Source organism: Urocitellus parryii, chromosome 4, assembly GCF_045843805.1.
Source record: "Urocitellus parryii isolate mUroPar1 chromosome 4, mUroPar1.hap1, whole genome shotgun sequence".
Classification (NCBI taxonomy): Eukaryota; Metazoa; Chordata; class Mammalia; order Rodentia; family Sciuridae; genus Urocitellus; species Urocitellus parryii.
The window spans coordinates 63596846-63616765 of record NC_135534.1 but is presented as its reverse complement, the minus strand read 5'-3'; the positions used below and the strand labels follow the sequence as shown (position 1 = coordinate 63616765).

Sequence of the window (19920 nt, the reverse complement as noted above, 5' to 3'; positions counted from 1 at the left end):
GTGCTCTGCCACTGAGCTACAACTCTAGCTAACTAAATTCTTATTTATAATATTTTATTAGTTGAACTGTTTGGGCTTTCAAAAGTTTATATTATTCTCAATTAATGATAGTTTTTTTCCTTCCTAATTTTTATACCTTTGTTTATTTTTGTTGTCTAGAACATTTAGAGCAATAATAATAATACTAATAATGAAGTGGATACTCTGGTCTCATCCAAAACTGTAATGGGTCTCTTCTGTTGCTTTTCCATGAAGTAAAGTGTTGAGTTTTATTTAAGGAGTTTGTCTGTTGCTATTTTAGTCAGGTTTTGTTTAAGAGGTGAATGTCAAGTTTCATGGTGTGCCTCTTTAGTGTCTGGGGATGATTGGATGACTTTTGATCTGTTAATCATCTCTGTACTCCCACCAAGCCAGGAGCTCTTGAGTGCAGGGATGTGGAACCCAAGTCCCCATTGACAAGTGTGAGGCTTCTTCTTTTTTTTTTTTTGGTACCAGGGATTGAACTGAGGGGCTCTCAACCACTGAGCCACATCTCCAGCCCTATTTTGTATTCTATTTAGAGACAAGGTCTCAGTGAGTTGCTAAGCACCTCACCCTTGCTGAGACTGGCTTTGAACTTGCGATCCTCCTGACTCAGCCTCACAAGCTGCTGGGATTACAGGTGTGTGCCACTGCTCCCTGCAAGGCTGTATTTAATGAACAAATGAATGAATATCCTTCCCCTTCCTTGGCAGGAAAAGGGGACTTAGGGGGTCAGGAACCCAGAGGCTGTGTGATCTGGTTGACTTGTCTTCTGGAGCATTCCACTTCCTCTGTGGGCACTGGAGATGAGGTGGAGGGAGGTGAGGCTCTGTCCCCACACTGGGCATGCAGAGGGACCATCAGTGGTGCCTTTCAATTCTACACATGTTGGCTAAGTCCCTGGGCTTGGCCCTCAACTGGGGATTTGCCTTAGAGGGACTTGGTCCCTGGCCTGGCTCTTGCTGAGGGCATTGGGGAGGGGGTACCCTACACAGCATCAGACATGCCATTGGCCAGTCTTGAGGAGTGGCCCAGGCTGCATATGGGCATGGGTGTGATGCCAACTTTGGAGGTGATGGAGGACTTCCTAGAGAAGAAGATGTGGTCAGAGTGCTAGGAGGCCCCAGGGGCAGGGTGATGGGGGGTGACTTAGGTAGAGGGAAAAGCCTACGTGTTTGGGAACTGCCAGTACTTGGCCTTGCTTAAGGATTGAACTTGAACCCATGGCATGAGGGGGTTTTGGAATTTTGGCTTTTAAAATCTCAACATTTACAGTTTTAATATTTTGGGATTATAATTTTGGGGATTTTAGACGTTAGGGATTTTGATCTTTGGGAATTCTAATATTTGGAATTGGCCTTTGGGATCTTGTCTTTTGAGGATTAAGAGTAGCATTGGTGGGGGGGTTGGGGATGTGGCTCAGCGGTAGAGTGCTCACCTAGGATCTGCAGGGTGTTGGGTTCCATCCTCAGCACCACATAAAAAATAAAATAAAATAAAGGTATTGTGTCCAACTACAACTAAAACAAAATATTTTTTTTAAATATCTATTTATTTTTTAGTTATTGGCGGACACAACATCTTTGTTTGTATGTGGTGCTGGAGGATCGAACCCGGGCCGCACGCATGCCAGGCGAGCGCGCTACCACTTGAGCCACATCCCCAGCCCAAAATATTTTTTTTTAAAAAGAGAAAGAGTGGCATTGGGGGCTGGGGTTGTGGCTCAGTGGTAGAGCACTTGCCTAGCATGTGTGAGGCCCTGAGTTTGATCCTCAGTACCACATAAAAATAAATAAATAAAATAAAGGTATTGTGTCCAACTATAACTAAAATATATATATTTTAAAAACTTAAAAAAAAAAAAAAGAAAAAGAGTGACATTGGCCATGAAAAAGAGTGACACTGGCCACGAAGGAACACCGAGGGATGCTGATTAGGGGAACTGCTCTGGGCCACCACGTCTCTGACCTGTGCTTGTCTATTCCAGGTCTGGTTCGAACCCTCCTGGCTGGACCTCTGCTGGCAGGAACCATGGCGGAGGGCGGGGACGCTGCCTTGTCAGTGGCTGAGTGGCTGCGGGCGCTGCACCTGGAGCAGTATACTGGGCTCTTTGAGCAGCACGGACTGGTGTGGGCCACTGAGTGCCAAGGCCTCAGCGATGCCCGCCTGATGGACATGGGCATGCTACTCCCGGGACACCGCCGCCGCATCTTGGCTGGCCTGCTCCGTGCCCATGCACCTCCAGCTCCTGCACCCCGCCCTACACCGCGACCTGTGCCCATGAAGCGCCACGTCTTCCGTTCACCGCCCGTGTCCACCACTCCACCTGAGTTGCTGCCCACAGCTGGGCAGGATGAGATGTCACCTGCTGCTCCACCCATCCCACCCCGCAAGAGCTGCCTTCCGCCTGCCTGCTTTGCCACCCCATCCGCAGCTGCCCCAGACCCTGTGCTGCCCCCATTGCCTGCCAAGCGACATTTGGTGGAGCTGAGCATTCCTCCAGTGCCTCCTCGCACAGGAGCCCCCCGCCTGCTGGTGAGGTGAGTGGGTGCCATTCATGTGGGTGGAACACAGGCAGAGGATTCTGGACCATAGGTGTGGAGTTCATGGCCTTCACACTGGGGTAGAAAGGCACTTCAGTTGGAGGGAACAGCCTGTGCAAAGCCCAGAGGAGGAAAGTGCTCCAGGTTCCCCCAACGATAGTGTGGCTGGGTTGGTGGGTGAGGCTTGGGGATAGTGCTGTGAAGGCCCAGCCGGGATGCCAGACAGGTTTTCAGCAAAATGATAGGATAAAATTTGAGGACCTGGAGCATGATTCTGGCTGCTTATTAGGGAGCTGGGGGGAGGCTGGGAGGCGAGTGAGTGGTCACAAGACCAGGTGAGGTCCCAGGTGCATCAGGCTCTGCTGATGCACCTGTTAGAAAGTGAAGATGAATCTTGAAGGGCCAGGATTTGTGGCTGCCTGGATGTGAGCAGCAAGGGCAGGGGGAGCCGTGACAACTTCTAGTTTTCTGTCTCAGGTGGCTGGGTGCTCCTAGGGACAGATTTGGGATCCAGAAGTAGAAGTAAATTCAGGAGAAAGTCTGAATTCAGCAAAGGATCTGGATAGTATGAGATACTGTGGGGATTCGGGCATGTTCTGTCACAAGGAGGTGTGGAGAAAATGGAAAGCCTGGGATCCTAGGGTAGGGTGGGAACTGTGCTTGTGCTCCTGTCATACCTGGACCCCCCCCCAAATGTCCCAAATCCTTGGACACCTAAGAGAACTCATCCTGCTTACCCTCCTTCCTCTTCAGAACTGTTTACTCCATGACCCCTGATCCCCCTTTTCTTGGGTTCCTCCTGCTTCTGTGGACATTCTATACTGTCTCCTTCACATACACCTTCTTTCCTACCATTTGCTTGGGTGCCCAGCCAGGAGGGGGCCTCCCCAAGAGGTTTAGGTTTGTGTTCGGAGGGGAATGGGGATTTGTTGGAGTGCTTGGTTCAAGTCAGGCTAAACTAGGAAGATTTCTTAGAGGAGGAAGGGATATGCAGTCTCCTGGTCCTTGTTATTGCTGGATGTTGTGTGGGGCATTTTGTGTACATGATTTCACTGATCCCTGCAGCAAGCCTTCTGAGGGATTTGTTTCTTGGTTTTAAGCAGGGACATTATGGCTCAGAACAGGGGATGGGGGGCACTGTTTGGATCCATGTCAAATGTATTATTCTGGGAGGAAGGTCAGGGAGGTTCTCCCAACCCAGAGAGGATCATTAAGTCAGGGGGCCTTGAAGGTCAAACCAGGTCTGTGGTAGTATGAAGTTTGGATGGTGGAAGCATAAAAAAGGTTTGTGCCTCTCCTAGGTTCACACAACTGGGAACTAGAATCTCAGCAGCCTGGCTCACAGCCTAGATGGGAATTTCCTGGTGCAATTGTGCCCTCTATTGGCCATTCTTCTGTATGCAGGAGTAATTTTTGTCCTTCAACTAATTCTATTATCAAGACACAGAGGGGCTGGGATTGTGGTTCTGTGGTAGAGATGTGAGCTGCTGGGTTCAATCCTCAGCACCACATAAACATAAATAAAATAAAAGTATTGTGTCCAACTACAACTAAAAAAATTTTCAAAAAAGGACACAGAGAGTTAATGGTCCTGGGCTCACCACCCCAAATCCCTTCTCCCCAACCTGTGTCACCCCAGATGCCTTGGGAAGGGAGACAGCACAGAGGAGGCTACTGGGTGGAATAGGCTGGGGTAAGATCCTCAGCCAGAGACCATCATGTAGGCAAATCAGCAAGCAAGCAAGAGTGGTCTCTCCTTCCTGGCCTGGTAAGGCTGGGGACTCTCAGAGCCAGGCTCACCATTCTGCCTGGCCTCAGTGGACCCACTTCATCCCCAGAGTCTGCATTCTTTACCATTATTTAATCGTCTGGTGGAGAACTTGCTGAGGTGTCTAGAGATGCTATGACACTTGTCCATATTCACCCAGCCAAGCAGAGGAAGCAGGGATTCAACCTTGCCTCCTGGTCTCCCAGCTCCTTTTTTTTTTTTTTAAATACTTTTATTTAATTTATTTATTTTTATGTGGTGCTGAGGATCGAACCCAGTGCTTCGCGCATGCTAGGCAAGCACTCTACCACTAAGCTACAGCCCCAGCCCATCAGCTCCTTTTTATAGATGTGAACTCTGAGCTTCCCTGAGAGTCACAGAGAGGTCACTGCTTTCTTTCTTTCTTTTTTTTTTTTCCTAACAAAGACATTTAAATTTTTTCCATATTTTTTACTGGTGCACTATAGTTATATTTAATAGAGGGATTTGTTATGTTTTCGTTCATGCACATGATATAACAAAATAACTTGGTAAATATCATTCCCCAGTATTTCCCCTTTTCCTCACCTCCTCCTTCCCCTTGGTCCCTCTCCTCTACTCTGCTGGTCTCTACGGAGTCATTTCTGATCAAGGACATGAGGGTCACTCCAGAGAGCCCCTCCCAGCTTTCTCTGAGCCTCAGTTTCCCCTTTGGTATTTGGATGCCTGGAGATACCTCTGAAAAAGGAAATATTTGCCTGGAGGGGGCAGCTGTTAGCTGGAGTCGTACTGCAAGGTCTCCCTCCTTTGCTCTAGCTGCCTTCACCCAGCCAATCCCCGGTCTTCCTGAAGACTGATCACTTGTTGCTGGGGCAGAACCTGTTCCCTTTGAAGAACTTCTTTCTCAGCCTCTCTGGGCTTTCTCATGAGCGTAGGAAGTGGGAGAGGCTACTGCAGGGGCCAGCCAAGGCCAGGGCTTCCTGGGCGTCCATCCTGTAAGACCTCACAAGACCAGCAGACACTGCTGGTTGTCCCATCTTAGCTTGGGGGTGGGGGCAAGGGGGCGGGGAGGAAGTGTCTGCCCCAGGGGATTCTGGGTGACTTTCCTCTCTCAGTCAGTGTTTTCAGGAAGTGTGTATGTTGGCCCAGGCTTCAGGGGGTGGGGGAGGCAGAGAGCAGGAAGCTGGGGAGACCAGAGCTGGATGCACATACACAAACACACACACACTCCTTCTCCCAGACAGATTCACAGGTAAACTCAGAAATATACACACTCAGAGAAGCGATTTATAAATACTCAGAGACAAATCACAGGCACAGAGAGACTCTTGAGCTCCAGCATCTCCAAGGGAACCCAGCCGCAGACACACCTGGGAAAAGGGCCCAGGCAGTCTGTGAGGCCAGCCCAGGCTGACACAGGCTTGTTTGGGCAGGACACGACACTTGAGCACACACTGAGCCTGCCTGGTTGGAGCCTTGGAGTCCTTGGGCCCAGGACCCAGCGGGCCTCTGAGGGTGAGCAAGGAGCAGCCTGGCTGGGCTGTCGGGTGGATGGGAGGGAGTCTAAGGGCCCGGGAGTCCCTGTCTGTCTGTCTGTCTGGCTATTACCCCCAGGCCAGATTTTCTAGGGTGCTCTGCTCCCCCTTGTCTGTTGGCTTTTAGAATTTCCTATCTTCTATCAGTTTCTCCACTTCTTCTGTTTTCCCCTCTCTTCTCCTTCTCCCCTGGGCTTTCCATGTCTCTGTCTCCCCATAACCTTTTTCCTGGGCCCACTAAGAGCCCACGGTGTCTATTTTGGGCCTTTCTCAGACTCTGCCTCACTGTTCCCCTATGGGGTCTCTGCTCTGTAGGGCCCTGGTGCCCACCTCCTCAGTTCTGGTGTCCACTCCTAGCTCTCAGCACCCCTCTGGCAATTCCCTTGGGGAGACTTAGGTTGCCTTAACTTACTGTTCCCCTCAAGGTTGCATTTTTCTGAACCCCCACCTCCAGTCCAGCATGGTAGGGAGGTGTGCAGAGGGCTGGCACATTGTTCGTGTATTTCCACCCTCTCCTGTCCAGGGCTCTAGTGTGGTGGGTGCCTATGGAGTGCTGCCCCCATGACTGTGGATCCCTAATGAACTCAGCAGCTCTCTGGTCACTGGGGACATAGAGTAGCCTCTAACCTGGGCAGCTGGGATGGTGGTGGTGTTCTGTGAGCTATAGTCTGTGAGTTCCCTAGGGGCTGAACTTCCTCCCCTTCCTGCCCTCAGGAGCCAGCACAGGGCCAGGCCAGAGAAGTACACAGAGCTGCTGCCATGGCAATAGGCCTCTGCTGCCTCCTGTCCACAGCAGCAGGGCTGGCTTGTGGGAGCTCCACATAGGCCTGGCAGTGGGAGTGCCACTGAGGCCCCAGCAGGCCTGTGCACTTAGAGGAGGGAAGAGGCATGTTCTGAGCACCACAGAGGTGATGATTTCTGATCATTAAATGTAAAAAGCCCCCAGCAGAAACCTGGCACACTATGCATAGCAAGTAGTAGGCTTGTCCTCAAGAGAAGTGCCTTGGCTGTACGTTGGGCTCTGGTGCTTAGTGGGCTGACCTTTCTGTGACTGGGATGTGGGCAGGGCAGTGGTCATTCAGTACACATTCACTGAGTCCCCTTTGTTGGATGCTGGAGGCAGGGAGAGGATTGGCCCTAGGAGAGGCAGGCTGCAGATGTCCATTCTGGCAAGGGAAACTCCAGGAGGGGTTTGTATGCTGCAGCCTGAGCAGAAGTGAGTGCTGCGGGAGTGCTAGAGGGCTTGGCTTATGGAGCAGGGATTACAGGCATGTGTCACCATGCCCGGAAGGACAGAGCAGCCGTGGAGGAAGCAAGAGGCATAGGATTAAAGCTTGGGCTGCTGAGGAGGCCAGGGCACGAATGAGGAAGTGGGCAACTGGGAAAGTTTGTCCCCATGGGTAGGGGAGACCAGGGAAAGACACAGATGTCCCCAGATCTCTGGGCCTGGCCTCACCTTGCAGCCCTGCTGGTGAGAGTCTAGGGGGCTGGGATTGGCCTGGGTTCTTTCAAGGCCCATGTGGTATCTTAGGGACAAGTTCCTGCTTCCAGGCTGGAGTATAGACAGAGTATTTGGTCCGCTGAGGTCATTTCAGCGAGCAGCACAGACAGACATGCTGTGTGATAGGAAGCATGGTGACTGGGGGAGCCCCCAAGGAGGCCCTGCACTGGCCTGAAGTATGAGGGGAGGCCCACAGTGGAAGGGAAGAATGTGTGCTGTGTGCCTTTTGAAGGAAGAGTAGGGATTTGGCCAGACAGGAAAGGGTGTTCTAAGTGAAGAAACAGTGCATGCAAAGATGTGTTTATATGGGCTGGGATTGTGGCTCAGCGGTAGAGCACTCGCCTAGCATACCCAGGGCCCTGGGTTCAATCCTCAGCACCACATAAAAATAAATGAATGGAATAAAGGTATTGTGTCCAACTACAACTAAAAAAATTAATATTTTTTTTTTAAAAAAGATGTGTTTATAGAATGCAGCTCAGTCAAGGAGTCCTGGAATGTGACTGGCCAGTAAGTCCAAGGCCAGCAAGATATTCAGGCTACCCCTCTCTGCAGCCTACCTGCCTTCAAGGTGAGACCTGGTTCCTCTGGCAAGAGATCAGTGGAGATTGAAAAATCTGAAGGGGCCAAGTGCTGTGGCACATGCCTATAATTCCAGCAGCTTGGGAGTCTGAGGCAGGAGGATCATAAGTTTAAAGCCAGCCTCCACAAAAGTGAGGCACTAAGCAACTTAGTGAGACCCTGTCTCTAAATAAAATACAAAATAGGGTTGGGAATGCGGCTCAGTGGTTGAATGCCCCTGAGTTCAATCCCTGGAATACTCCCACCCCCCAAAAAAAGAAAAATCTGAAGGGGAGTCAGAGGCAGTTACCAGGAGGAGGAGGCAGGACAGCTGCCTCTGGCCTAGCCTGTAAGACTGAGTCTCCTTCACCCACAGCCAGGTGAGAAAGCTGTGCAGGCGATGCATGGTGCTCCCTTATTGAGGTGTCCATAAACACGGAGGCATGTCAGAGGGGAAACAGGCTAAGAGGTGAAGGGAGTAGCTTAGGGTCAGAGACTGATGATGGTTGAGGTGAGATTCAAACCCACATCTGCCTGGCACCAAGCCCCTGTTTCTTTTATTTATTTTTATTATAGATGGACAAAATACCTTCATTTTATTTATTTTTATGTGGTGCTGAGGATCCAACCCAGTGCCTCAGCTGCTAGGATTATAGGCATGAGCCACTGAGCTGTAATCCCAGCCCAAAGCCCTATTTCTCTTTTTTGGGGGCGGGGGGGGGTTACTGGGGATTGAGTTTAAGGGCACTCAACCACTGAGCCATAACCCCAGTCCTATTTTGTATTTTATTTAGAAGTCTCACTGAGTTCCTTAGTGCCTCACTACTGCTGAGGCTGGCTTTGTACTCCCGATCCTCCTTCCTCAGCCTCCCAAGCCTCAGTGATTATAGGCATGTGTCACCATGCCCAGCTAAGCTCTGTCTCTTAATTAGAGTGACCACACATCTCATTTTGCCTGGGACAGGCCCTATTTGTGCCTACTGTCTTGACATGGTTATTAACAATGCCACTTTTAACTGTCATTATTTCTGTTTTTTGTGATTAATGAAACACTCACTCTGCTCTTTTTTTCTAACTTGGGACCTTCATGTTCCCCTGCTCCTGGGTGTAAGGTCTGCTGCGTATTTTCCCTAATCCCATAAGTCAGACTTGTTGGACTGCAGGCCCAGTCTGGGGTGGATCAACCCTGCTCAGGGTGCCCTGTTGTGCTGTGGGCGTAGGCGTCACCTGTCTCTTGGTGAGAAGTGGAAGGACTGAAGGAGCAGGGAAGCCAGTGGCATCAGGGAGGCTGGGGAGGAGCTCCACTGGGGCATCCTGGGGACTGCCTGGAGGTGCAGGTAGGCTTCCATGGGTGACGATGTGGGGAAGAGGGCAAGAGCAGGAGGAAATAGTGAGCAATGGCCTGGAGATGGGATCGTGCATTTGTGCCCTGGAATGGGGCAGAGGCAGTGAGCAGCACCCCAGCTGGACCTCATCTGGGCTGGCAACTGCTTCTAGGGTGCAAGCCCTTCGAGACGGGCAAGGGCACTCCTTGGGCCCCATTCTCGGTAGAGGGACACTGCCCTTCCCTGGGGTTTTCCTACATGCTCTGCCTTCCGGACACCACTTCTTCTTTCCTGGGCCCAGGCCTGACTCAGCAGGGCCCTGATATCCTGTGCTAGGCAGGCAGGGGTCAGCCAGGAGGTTTCCTGGAGGAGGTGGCTAGAATAGGGCATGGAGATTTACTAGAAGCCCTTTTGTCCCCTTTCCTGGGACATAGTTCCCTTCCTGCTGGGAGAGGAGCCCTTTGCCTGTGTTCTCCTCTCCCTTCTTGCCTTGGTCACTGGGCCGCCATCAGAGTTGTGATTTTGTTCCCTTTGGATAGAGTGTCAGCTCTAGAGCTGGCTAGACCCTCAGCCTAGGTGGCTATTGTGAGGAGACAGGCCTCAGAGAAGTCCTTATACTTCCCAGGCCTCATTTGCCAGGCTGTAGTGCTGGGATGGGTTCAAATCCAGCTGTAGGCCCAAGGACAAATTACTTAGAATTTCTGCACCTCAGTTTTCTCATCTGTAAAGTAGGATAACAAGCCTTAAATTATAGAGTCCTTGAAAAAAGTAAATGAATAAATCCATGTAAAGTACTTAGAAGGTGGCTGGGAACACACATACATAGTCACACATCGTTTATTAATAAGAATTAATTAATCTAGATAGTCATTTGTTTATAAATCTCTGCTCAATTCTGAGGATACGAGAACTGAGAAGGTGGGGTGGAGGCAGAGGTCTCAGTGTGGCAGACCAGACAGTCAGGACAGGGATGGGGACGGACTGGGAACCAGAGTGAAGGGGCTGATGCCACCTGGATACCAACAGTGAGGAGCAGTGGGCAGCCTGGCCCTGTTGCCCCCCTCTTCCCATCAGCCCTTAGACCTGGGCAGGTGTTGGGAGCTACACCCCTTCAGCCTTGCTTGGTGCTCTTGGCATCTGGGAAGCAGCAGAGTGATTGATGGACTTGCTTGTCAAGCAGTCTCCAAGGACATTGTTCTGACCAGCTGGGGCATGTTCTTGGGCCTGTGGGCACTCAGTCATTTGGTTCTTTGGTCATCATTCATACTTCATTTGCTTCTATTTCAACCCTAATGACCAGTTTACCCACCTGCCCATAGACTACCTTTCCTCCCACCCTGCTGTCCAACGTGCTCTTGCCACCAACTCAGCCAGGCCCTCCCTGCCCTGGATAGTGGGAATATTGAGTCAGATGCTGCCCCTGCTCTAAAGGGACCTAAGGGTCAAATGGGGGAGAATGGGTCAAATGGTACTGTGCCCACCAGAGGGTTTTCTTCAGTTCAGCTAAACGTTCAAGCTCTTGAGACCACCACAGCCCCCTCGATATCAGTTGCTCAGAGAGGCAGACAGGGTCCAGAGCAGCTTGCCACCAGCAGCTGCAGGTCTTCCTCTGCTATGGGGTCCCCGTGGCATTCATGCAACATCTGCACGTTCTCCATGGTCCTCCAGGTGACAGCTCAGAGGGAGGGGCTGAGGAATCAGAGTGGACATGTGGCTCGCAGGGAGCCAAGCCTGGTTTAGAAACCTCTTGTACCAAGAGGGCAACCACACATGCGTGGCTTTAGGCCCTGCCTGGGATGTACCTCGTTATAAGTCACCCCAGTGGGGGAAGCTCAAGCTCTGGCTTATCTCCCAGATTCAGAGTCTACTGACAGTTCCCAATGCAGGCCAGCGTGCCAGTGCAGTGCTGCCTAGTAACAAGGCTGCCAGGCCACCAGGCAGAGTGTCCAGAGGGAGAGGGCTGGAAGCCAGCTGAAGGTCAGATTGCAAAGGAGCGGGTGGGCACATTCCCTTTGGTTATGCACTACAATTCGGAAGTAGTTACGTGTCCTAAGAAACAAGGGTTGGAGCTAGGGGTTCAGATCTGCTTAGACACTAGCACAGTAACCGTCACAAGGGACTTTGAAGTATCTTTTGGAATAATTTTGTATGAAGTTCATAATGGAGGGAAACATAGGGACTAGGGGAGCAGACAGGAGGGCTCAGGGCAGACTTTCAGAGGAGGACTTGATCTAGAGCTGAAGAAGGGCATACAACAGCCCCATGTTGACCCAGTCCTGCCCTCCTAGTCCTCCTTGCTTTTAACACACTGTTAGTCATTGCCAGGAATATGGGAACAGACCAGACCAAAAATAACCAAGGGAAGCTGCCCACTCTGCTGCTCTTTGTTGGCCCCTGTAGGACACTGGCAGAGGCAGGTGGTGGGACCTGGCCTCCAAGGCTCTGCACTTGTTCCAGCTGGTGTTACCTGAACATCCTTGTACTGTCCTGTGTCATATCTTGTCTGTTAATCCCCCCCACCCTCCCAATGCAAATAGTCCCATTTTATAGAAGAGGAAACTGAGGTTCAGAGAGGCGCGGCACTTGTCCCAGAACACATAGGAGCTAAAGAGACTGAGGCGATATTCAGACCTTGCCTTTGATGACAAAGACCAGACAGAAACAGGTGGTGTGAGAGCCCAGGGGGCCCTGAACCTGTCCCTGGAGAGTTGGGGGAGGAGAGCGATAGTGGAGATGAAGAAGTGGTGTCATGAGAGATGAGTATATTGGGGCGAGGTGAGTTGAGGGGTCTGAGGGTACCCAGGAGGTAGTATTGAAGTCTGGACAAGAGAGAAGGTAGCCTTAGTCCAGAGACCCACAGTTCAGGGGCTCAGGAGGTGGTTTTGGAGACTGGTTTGTGCCTTCAGCCTCAATGTCCATTTCATTTCTGTCCCATTTCTTTGCCAACAAATGCTTCTTACCCTTAAAAGTGCAGATTCAGCATCACCTCCCCCAGGAAACCTTCTCTGACCTCCATTCTAGTCTCTATCCTTCCTCCAGAGTGGACACCCAGTGGCTAAATTCTGGAATATTGGGGATAGGTGACGAGAGCTCATTCAGGTTGAGGAGGGCGCTTGCTTCCCTTAGACTTTGTGCCGGGAAGGGTCTCTGTCAGGAAAGTAAGGTGAGGGGCTGTGTGAGGAGCTCCCGAGGGGGGTGTCTGTAGGGTGTGGGTGTGCAGCAGCCAGGTGAGCTGGCTCCCAGGGCTCGAGTCCTGCCTCTGTCGCTTAGTGACACTGAGCATCTGTTCTCTTCCCAGCCTTCCCTCCAAGGAGGAATTGTTGCCACCACTGTCATCCCATCCACAGCCCGAGCCAGAGGAGCCTGCATCCACCGTCCCCCAGGGGCCTCCCTGCCCCCCAGAGATCCCTCCGAAGCCTCCCCGCCAGCCACCGGAGTTTGGTGGGTACTGCAGCCAGATGGGGCTCCTGGCAAGTTACCTGGGATTAGCCCTGGAGAGCATGCGAGGGTGATGCTTACCTTGCTGCCTGCCCGCCACCAGCCCACTGTGCTGCCTGAGAAGGTCATGGGTCTCCCCGAGTATCATTTTTATCTGCAAAATGGAGACTGCTTGCCAGGCGTGGTGGTGCATGATTATAATCCCAGCAGTCTGGGAGGCTGAGGTAGGAGGATTGCAAGTTGAATGCCAGCCTCAGCAACTTAGTGAGGCCCTGAGCAACTTAGCGAGATCCTGTCTCTAAATAAACTATAAGAAGGGATGGGGAAGTGACTCAGTGGTTTAGTGCCCCTGAGTTCAGTCCCTGTACCAAAAATGTAATAAAACTAAATAAATAAAATGGAGACGGTACCCCTGCCTGATCTCCTGACCACTATGGGCGGGACACAGCCTGAGTGAGCCTTGGCTTCAGGGTAGGGAGTGCTCCCGTGGAGCCGGCTTTCGGCTGTGGGGTGGTCTACTTTCCTTAATTCTTGTTGCCTTTGTAGCCTTTTGGGGGCCGTCCCTGCTCCGACCTCCAAGCTTGCTGCCTGGTCAGACCTCCCTGTGGTGGCCCTGACTCTTCTTTGATATAAATAGCACTTCCTGTCCCCGTGCCTTTTTTGAAAGCCAGGCTAGGGTGGGGGTGGGAGCTGTGGTATGGAGGTGGGCTTTTTGAAGCCAAGCTGCCAAGTCTCGAGAGGTATGGCCAAGCCATTTGCTGCAGGGTCTCCCCCACCTCTTTCTCACCAGATGACTCTGACTATGATGAAATCCCAGAGGAGGGGCCTAGGGCCCCAGCCAGCGTGATGACCAAGAAGGTGGGCAGGACAGCGGGCAGGTTGGGTTGCCTGCTGTTAGTATGGAGGGAGGGCCGCCTAGCTGCCTCCTAGACCTGGGGACCACCAGAGAGTGGGCTGCTGTTCCCCAAGGGAGTTCCCTTTCCCATTTCTTTGTCTTGCCATGCAGGGGTAGAGTCCAGTGCAACCCCAGAACCTTGAACCAGGGGTCTGGGCTCTGCTCTGGGGCTTCTGCTCCAGGCTTCAACTGTATCTATATATGTTGGGCTGCCCCCTCCCTCTGTGTCTGTCTTGGAGCAGCTGTCCCTCTGTCTATTTTACTTTCTGTGTTCCCATGCCACCCTCTCTCAGAGCTTGTCTTCTCTCCCTCGTCCTGAGTCTTTCCCTTTCTTAGCTTTCTGTCTTTGTCCCTGTCCTAGATCTCTGTGTGCCACTGGGTCTCTGGTCCTTGTGAGCCTGGGTCCCAGCATGGTCTTAGCTGGCAGGGGTGGGGGTGGAAGAAGCAGAAGTAAAAATGCTGAGTTGTGTAGGGAAGGGATGGAGTGGACAGAGGTGCACGTGGCAACCCCCGGGGCTGTGATCTGGGGCTTGAAGGGAAGCCTGATGCTGAGTGGGCCTGGGGGGTAGGAGGAGCCCCCACCACGCCAAGTCCCACGGGCCGTGCGCGTGGCCAGTCTGCTGAGTGAGGGGGAGGAACTGTCCGGGGACGAGGAGGATGAGGATGACCACGCCTACGAGGGTGTCCCCAAGTGAGTGTCTACTCCTCTGGTAGTTCCCCCTCCCAGCCATCCTCCTTTTCAAAGCCCAGCCCAGCCCTCCCATCTCCCCAGCCCTCCCATCTCCCCAGCCCCCACCCTGAGGGATCTCTATCCACTGGTCTCCGTCCCTCCTCTTTTCCCAGTGGTGGATGGCACACCAGTGGCCTGATCTCACCCTTGCCCAGCCTGACCCCTGAGCTCCCACCACAACCCATGGAGGAGCTGCCTGGGGGCTCCGGCCCCATTACACCGGTCATCAAGGCCGGCTGGCTGGACAAGAACCCACCACAGGGGTGAGTGAGGCCTCTTGGGTCCTGCTGGTGTCCACATGGGGTGGGCATGCTCCAAGACACTGGTGTCATGGTTCCAGAGATCAGTGGGCTCCAAGATTATTTGAGGGAGACTCCTTCCGACATGCCCTAACCACTGATTATCCATATCACTATGTTTTATTGTTCTTAAGAAGTCCTATTTTGAGTCTGACTTCAGTCACTCTTGCTGTAGGGAAAGCCCATCTTCCTCTCAGTGACTACTTGAGATCCTTCCTCCCTTGTACCTGGCTGATCCTAACTTTGTATATGACTGCTGGGGTGGTGGGGCTAGGGTAATGCTGGAACCTCTCCCGTGACGTCTAGTCCTTTGATCTGTGGTCCTTCTGCCTCTTCTCTCCAGATCTTATATCTATCAGAAGCGATGGGTGAAATTGGATGCTGATCACCTGCGATATTTTGACAGTAACAAGGTGAGGCTTACTTAGATCAGTCCTGACTTGACCCCTGCTCAGGCTGGGCCTGGGCTAAACTTTTGATGTTGGATCCAGGTGGAGTCTAACTGAGTCCTCATTAACAGTGTGGTCTGACTCTTTGAACTGTGTCCTCCTGGCCCATGGGCAGTGTTTGGGGTCAGCACAGGGCGATCCCTGATCACTGCCGGAGACCTCTGCAGCTTTCGGTTCAGCTGAGGCTGAGGGAAGCAAGGGAGGTCCCCACCGCCCCCATGAAATATAGCTCTTGTCTCTTCCCCAGGATGCCTACTCTAAGCGCTTCATCTCTGTGGCCTGCATCTCCCGTGTGACTGCCATTGGGGACCAGAAGTTTGAAGTGATCACTAACAACCGGACCTTTGCTTTCCGGGCAGAGAGTGATGGTGGGGAGTGGGAGGGGTTGCATGTGTGGAGCGGGGAGAGGAAGCTGGAAGTTTGGTCAGATAAGGAGGAGGAAGAGACATCTGCTCCCCCACCTCACACCTAGGGAGGGAGGGAAAGAAGGGGCTGCTCTGACTAGCCCCCCACATTCCCTGACTCTCAGAACCACATATTCCCGTATGCAGGGGAAACAGGCTCAGACAGGTGAAGTGACTTACCCAGCCTAAGTGGCCCAAGCTGGGACAGGGGCCTGAGCTTGTTTGAGTCAGAGAAGTCAGGCAGAGGAAGAAGCAGCAGTCTGGGTGGACTTCTGGCAGAGGTGTTTCCCAAGGAGCCTAGGGCTAGGAGACCCTGGGGCTCCCTGCCAGGCTGAGCTCAGACTTATCCCTTCTTCTCTGCCTAGTGGAGCGGCAGGAGTGGATGCAGGCCCTGCAGCAGGCAGTGGCTGAGCAGCGTGCTCGGGCCCGGCCGGCCAGTGCTTATCTGTTGGGACTTCGAGGCTCAGAGCAGCCAGAGCATGCTGGCAGCCTGGAGTTGCGTGGCTTTAAAAATAAGCTATATGTGACCGTGGTCGGTGACAAAGTGCAGCTCTATAAGAATCTGGAGGTGAGAAGGTTGGGTCAGGCCACTGAGGCTCCCCCTGCCCCATGTCTGCCACCCTGGTCCTTCTTCCTGTCCCCTGCCCGTCTCCGAGCCCTGTACTTTTAGCTCCACCTTCCCGGCACTGAGCCCAGGACTTTGCCTCCCCTCCTTCTGCCTCTGGATCTCAGCCCATCCCTTGCCTGCTCCCTGAGCACTGCCCTCCTGTCACCTCCTGGCTCTGGCACCTGCTCCTCGTTGCTCTGGACCCTGAGCACAGGCCATTTCCCCATGCTCCGATCCCTGAGTCCTCCCTTATCTTTTTCCTGGGCACTTTCTAGTCCACCGAGGCCTCACCCTCATCCCTCCCTCTCCCGCCAGGAATACCACCTGGGCATCGGCATCACCTTCATCGACATGAGTGTGGGAAACGTGAAGGACTTGGATCGGCGCAGCTTTGACCTCACCACGCCCTACCGCATCTTCAGGTGTGCCTGCCCCCCAGGCTCGCCTGCATCCTCGCCTTTAGTGTTCTCTTCATGTATGTGGAGCTGCCCCTGCTAGGATGGTTTTCTTCCCACCCAGCCCTGCCCCACCTGTGCAGGTCCTTTGCTTTTTCTTGCTGAGCTGCTCAGGTCTCTCCTTTCTAAGTGGATGCCTCACTGCACGCTGCTTCCCACTGGTCCCCCGTACCCCATGCCTACCTACCGCACAGCTCACAGGTCACCCCTACCAGCTTGCTTCACCAGCCAGCTGCTCCCCCACTCCACTCCCCGCTGCTGCCCTCTGGCTGCCCCGCTTCCCCCCAACCCCATTGGTGCTGGGGATCAATCCAGAGCCTGTGTGTGCAAGCCCTCTTCTCTCAGCTACTCCCCAGCCCAGCCCTGCTCTCTTGATAGTGCTTTTGCTGTCATGAATGTTCCCTCCACTCAAAGGTTCCTCATTTTGCCTTGAGGGTATGTTCTGGATGCTCCTCCTTGTTCTCCAGCTTTCCTTCAGTGTCTGCGTCTATCCTCTGTTCTCTCCCTGAGCAGCCTTACCACTTCCAGACTTTCAGCTGCCACTTCTGAGGCACCATGCTGTGCCTGGGTCCCAACCATGGGCCCACCTCTGATTAGTTGTGTGACCTGGGAGTCCACTGCCTTGTCTGTGCCCCTGTTTCCTAGAGACTGAGGACTCCAACACTGTGGGAAGCACTCTGTATCACCGTTCTCACCGCTACCATCTTTGCCCTTAGCCCAGCTGGCTTTCCAGTTCTAGGCCTGTGTGTCTGACAGCTCTATGGACATCTCCTTTCGTAGGGTCCCCTGATCCTCCCAGGGCTCCATCTCTACCCCTGAGAATCCCTGCGTCTCCTTACCACTGTGCAAATCTGCCACCGCCCCTGTCTTGCCCCACCTCTATCTGTTCCTGTTCCTTTGCCCTTACCCTCTTGGCCTGGGCCTGACTGGCCCTCTGACCCCAGACCCCTACCTCTTCACTCTGTGGCTGCCTGTGCCACTTTGCTCTGTCCACTGTGACCACAGAGTGTTAGCCGTTTCGTTGAAAGCCAAGTTTTTATTTGTTCATTTCTTACATGTGAAGTACTAATGACATCTTGGCCTGAGATTTTTGCTGTAATTCTTTTCCTTCTTCTTTTTTTGGTGGCACTAGGGATTGAACCCCGGGCCTTGCACATACTAGACAAGCACTCTACCACTGAGCCTTATCCTCAGCCCTTTTTAAAATTTTACTTCAAGACAGGGTCTTGCTCAGTTGCTGAGGGTCTTGTTAAGTTGCTGAGGCTGGCCTTGAGCTTGTGATCCTCCTGCCCCAGCCTCCTTAGTAGCTGGATTACAGGTGTGTATCACTGCACCGGCAGTCCAGAATTCTTTTTTTTTTTAATATTCATTTTTCAGTTGTAGTTGGACACAATACCTTTTTTTTTTTTTTTACTTTTATGTGATGCTGGGGATCGAACCCAGGATCTCACACGTGCTAGGCAAGCGCTCTACCGCTGAGCCCCAGCCCCAGAATTCTTAATTAGCACACAACTGCAACCACCCATGTGATGGGGTTTCCCCTTTATTTCTGTTTTACAGAGGCCACTCACTCTCCTCATCAACCTTAATTAGGTTGATTGGATGGATGTTCAGCACAAAGGGCTTCCCCCACCTGAAATACAGGGTGCTCACAGTTGGGTGCAGGCACACAAAGATGGACTTGGAACTTGCTAGGCTTTGGAAGCTTTGGGAATTCCAGTGACAGGCTTTTGTGGATAAGGGGAGTCTTCAGCCGCTCTTGTAAAGTGGTGCTAACATCCATTACCTCTCTATCAGTAACGCCTTTCTCAGCATGGTGGTAGGTGCATGTGGTGCAGAATCTTGAATATACGTGTGGCTTGGAGGTGGTGGTGGCAGCAGGGAAAGAGCCAGGGAGGTCTTTTTGGGGTGGGGGACACTCTTCCATTTATTGTCCATCTAGGACTTTCTACGTGAAGAGCAGGAAATGGTGTGGCAGGGCTCCAGGTATCTGTGTATATTGGGTCAATGTCTTTGGACTCATGGGACTGGAATAGGAAGGCGGTTAAAGATGCGGATGGCATAGGGGTCTTTTAGAGACATATCTGTACCCTTCCCTTACTCCCACTTCAAACCACTATGGGTGCTCGGCTGTGCTGGGCGTACGCCTTGACCTCCTCTGCCTAGCACAGGCCCATGTGGTCCTGGAGTGCCCATGTGTTGCCCTGCCCCTCTGCACATGCTGTCCCCTCTGTCTAGAATGTCCTTCTACCACCATTTACCTAGCTCAGCCCTGCTCATCTATCAGGTCTTAGTCCATGCATCATTTCTTTCCACCTCCCTGGCCTGGGCAGAGTCCCCCCGCTCCATCTATACCTCAGATTCAGTGTCCTTTCCTTTGTCCATGCCTGCCTTCCTCGCCAGACTCAGAAGGCCTCTCTTTTCCAGGAACTCCTAAAGCCTTGTTCTGCACCCCTCCCCGCCCTGATGCTGTGCTCCTTCCTGCTGCCCCAAGTCCCTCTGGGCCCTTTCCCAGCAGTCCTCTTACTCCTGTGTTCCCAGCTTCTCGGCCGAGTCAGAGCTAGAGAAGGAGCAGTGGCTGGAGGCCATGCAGGGAGCCATTGCTGAGGCTCTGTCCACCTCGGAAGTGACTGAGCGCATCTGGGCCGCAGCCCCCAACAGGTTCTGTGCTGACTGCGGGGCTGCACAGCCCGACTGGGCCTCCATCAACCTCTGTGTTGTCATCTGCAAGCGCTGTGCAGGTGTGTGCATGTGAGGGGCTCCAGGCATACGGGGTCAGGGCTGGTGAGTTGGGACAGCAGGTTGCCTGTGCTGCAGAAGGGACTGGAGTCACTGTTCATAAAGTTGCTCTTTCCCGCTAAGCCCTTCTCACCAGGTTTAACCTTAAGTCCTTACACAGCATGGCAGGGGTTCCATTTTCACAACATGGGTGAGGACATTGAGGCACAGATAAGGAAAATGGTTTTTCAAGATCACCCCTAGGGACTGGGGTTGTGGCTCAGTGGTAGAGCGCTTGCCTAGCAAGTGTGAGGCACTGGGTTCGATTCTCACACCGCATATAAATAAATAAGATAAAGGTCCATAAAAACTAAAAAATATTTATTTGTATATATAAGAAGATCACCCAGCAATTAAGTGAGTCTGGATTTAAGCCCAGGCCCATTGGGTCTGGTATCCCTGTGACATTGGAAGACTAGGGGGAGGTCAGCCAGGCGGGTGGGAAGAGCTGCTATTTGTCCAGAGGGGCTAGGAGGCAGGAGACCCAGGGACCTGTCAGATTTGTGGATCAAACTCTGACTGGTGGCTAGAAGCTGAGATTGGAGACCAGTCGGAGGACTACTGCAGGGTCCAGGATAGAGAGCAGTGGGAGGTCTGGCCTGGGCAAGGGATGAGTACTCAGGGTTGTTTAA

The 19920-nt window shown here is 52.6% G+C and overlaps 1 protein-coding gene across 6 annotated transcripts in view; it reads left to right on the top strand.

Annotated features, from left to right (window-relative positions):
• Arap1 (ArfGAP with RhoGAP domain, ankyrin repeat and PH domain 1) overlaps positions 1-19920 on the top strand; it is a 63272-nt gene that overhangs the window by 22078 nt on the left and 21274 nt on the right. For 2 of the 6 annotated variants that reach the window (XM_026400981.2, XM_026400980.2), the window contains exons 4-13: positions 2009-2561; positions 12532-12674; positions 13462-13529; positions 14136-14257; positions 14410-14559; positions 14939-15008; positions 15292-15412; positions 15814-16016; positions 16371-16477; positions 19052-19251. In XM_026400981.2, the coding sequence (XP_026256766.1) occupies positions 2053-2561; positions 12532-12674; positions 13462-13529; positions 14136-14257; positions 14410-14559; positions 14939-15008; positions 15292-15412; positions 15814-16016; positions 16371-16477; positions 19052-19251 (1693 nt within the window). In that variant the 5' untranslated portion in view covers positions 2009-2052. Of the gene's footprint in view, positions 1-2008; positions 2562-5226; positions 5307-5444; positions 5827-12531; positions 12675-13461; positions 13530-14135; positions 14258-14409; positions 14560-14938; positions 15009-15291; positions 15413-15813; positions 16017-16370; positions 16478-19051; positions 19252-19920 lie in introns of those variants that run through there. The other 4 variants (XM_026400984.2, XM_026400983.2, XM_026400985.2 and 1 more) reach the window with 4 other exon arrangements.